Raw genomic sequence first — 1617 nt, 5'->3', positions numbered from 1 at the left:
TACCTGAGCGTGTAATGTTAATTTTACCTGTGATCCTTTGAATAAATCAGCACTGTTTTGAAGTTACTTGGACTGCCTCATCTCTCAGAGTCAGTATGGTAAAAAAGTACCAGGTACAACACAGCTCAGCTCACTCTTCCAAAGCAGAGCAAGAAAAAAAAACTAAAGCACAACCCCATGCTCTGTAGAAATGTCCCTGTAGACCTTGTTAAAAGTGGAAAAATAAAAGGTTTTATTCCATTACCTGCGTTTATACTCATCTCTCTCCCTCTTCACTTTGGCCAAGACATTATAGAGGGCTCTGATCTCTGGGGTGATGGTGTCAATCTGGACACCAACTCCATCTGGGTGCACCCAGGACACTCCTGGGCTGGTCAGACGCTCCACACCGGTGCCAAACTTGCGGGTGTGGTTGAAGGACCAGATGGTGCCCGGGAGGAACCGTGGAGGAGGGTTGGTAGAGCAGCCTGGGCCCATGGTGCCATTGGAGACAGTTCTAGAGCCAGCACCAGGGGAGTCCATGCAGGGAGAGGACTGGCTAATAATGATGGATGGGTTAGTTGTTGAACTGGTGTTCTCAGCAGCTGCAGGTGAGAAGGATGATGTGAGTGGTGGTGTGAAGAGTGTTGTAGGCCTCCTGGCTGAGTTGTTGGTGTTGAGGAAGGGGAGGGAGCCAGGCCTGAGCGGTATAGTACCAACAAATCCAGTCTGCACACCTGCTTCCTGGGTATGAGCCCTATTCTCACAGCATCCCCCTTGACTACCTTTGTTGGCATCCAGCGCCTGTTGCAGCTGCTTCTCTAAAATCTTATTCCTGCGCTCTAACTCGTGCACTTTGGCCAAAAAGCATCTAAACCGCAGATTGAGAGTTTTGAGCACACTGATGTTGGATCCTAGGTCGTTTCTGAGTGCCATGGCTGCAGGTGGATGCGGCACAGCGCGGTGCTGGTAGTGGCTGCTGTGATTGTGGTGGAGGTAGGGTGAGGTCTGTGAGGGTGCGGCGAGGTCAGGCCCAGACTGATCAGGCTGCTCATCCAGCACGAAGGCCGCCGGGTCCCGTCCACTAAAGACGAGGTCGGGCAGGAGGCCTGAGGGAGAGTCCAGATGTCCGGGCGTTTGGATCGGCTGTGGCTGGTGTTGGAGATGCGTGTTGGCCCCCAACAAAGGATTCATGCTATGATATGGAAAACTAAAGCGCTGCAGATCTGGCATGAACACGGACGGAAAATGTCTCGCCACAACAGAAGACAACGATTGGATAAATAACAAGAAGCAGCTGTTAAACGTACAACAAACGTACCACACGACGTTATTATCTAACAGTTTCTAAATAGGAATCTTATCCTTACAGAGGTCTTAACTACGGCTCATAGATCCGCAACAAAACATCCAAAAGCGACTCCAAATGGCCTGCGAGGATGGATACGGAATGCGGCAACACTGGGTGTGGGCCCCGGTGAGATGCTTTGCAAAATAAACGCGATTTAATGAAGGAAAAGCCGCAGAGCGTGAATGAATAACAAAGAAATCCAGTGTCACCGCGTCATTGAAGTTCTGGCAACAAGATGTGACCGCAGGCAGGACAAGTGCTGCGGGATTGGAAGAGCACCGCTACCG

At 50.8% G+C, this 1617-nt stretch overlaps 1 protein-coding gene across 1 annotated transcript in view; it reads right to left on the bottom strand.

Moving 5' to 3' along the window:
- LOC109966245 (intermediate filament family orphan 1) overlaps window positions 1-1617 on the bottom strand; it is a 10981-nt gene extending 9364 nt beyond the window's left edge. The window contains exon 1 of the mRNA XM_020610952.1: window positions 245-1617. Within this exon, the coding sequence (XP_020466608.1) occupies window positions 245-1212 (968 nt within the window). The 5' untranslated portion in view covers window positions 1213-1617. The remainder of the gene's footprint in view (window positions 1-244) is intronic.

Source organism: Monopterus albus, unplaced genomic scaffold (genome assembly GCF_001952655.1).
Source record: "Monopterus albus unplaced genomic scaffold, M_albus_1.0 scaffold107.1, whole genome shotgun sequence".
Lineage (NCBI taxonomy): Eukaryota > Metazoa > Chordata > Actinopteri > Synbranchiformes > Synbranchidae > Monopterus > Monopterus albus.
Note: the sequence above shows the minus strand (reverse complement) of the source record. Positions and strands in the feature narration are given on the sequence as shown.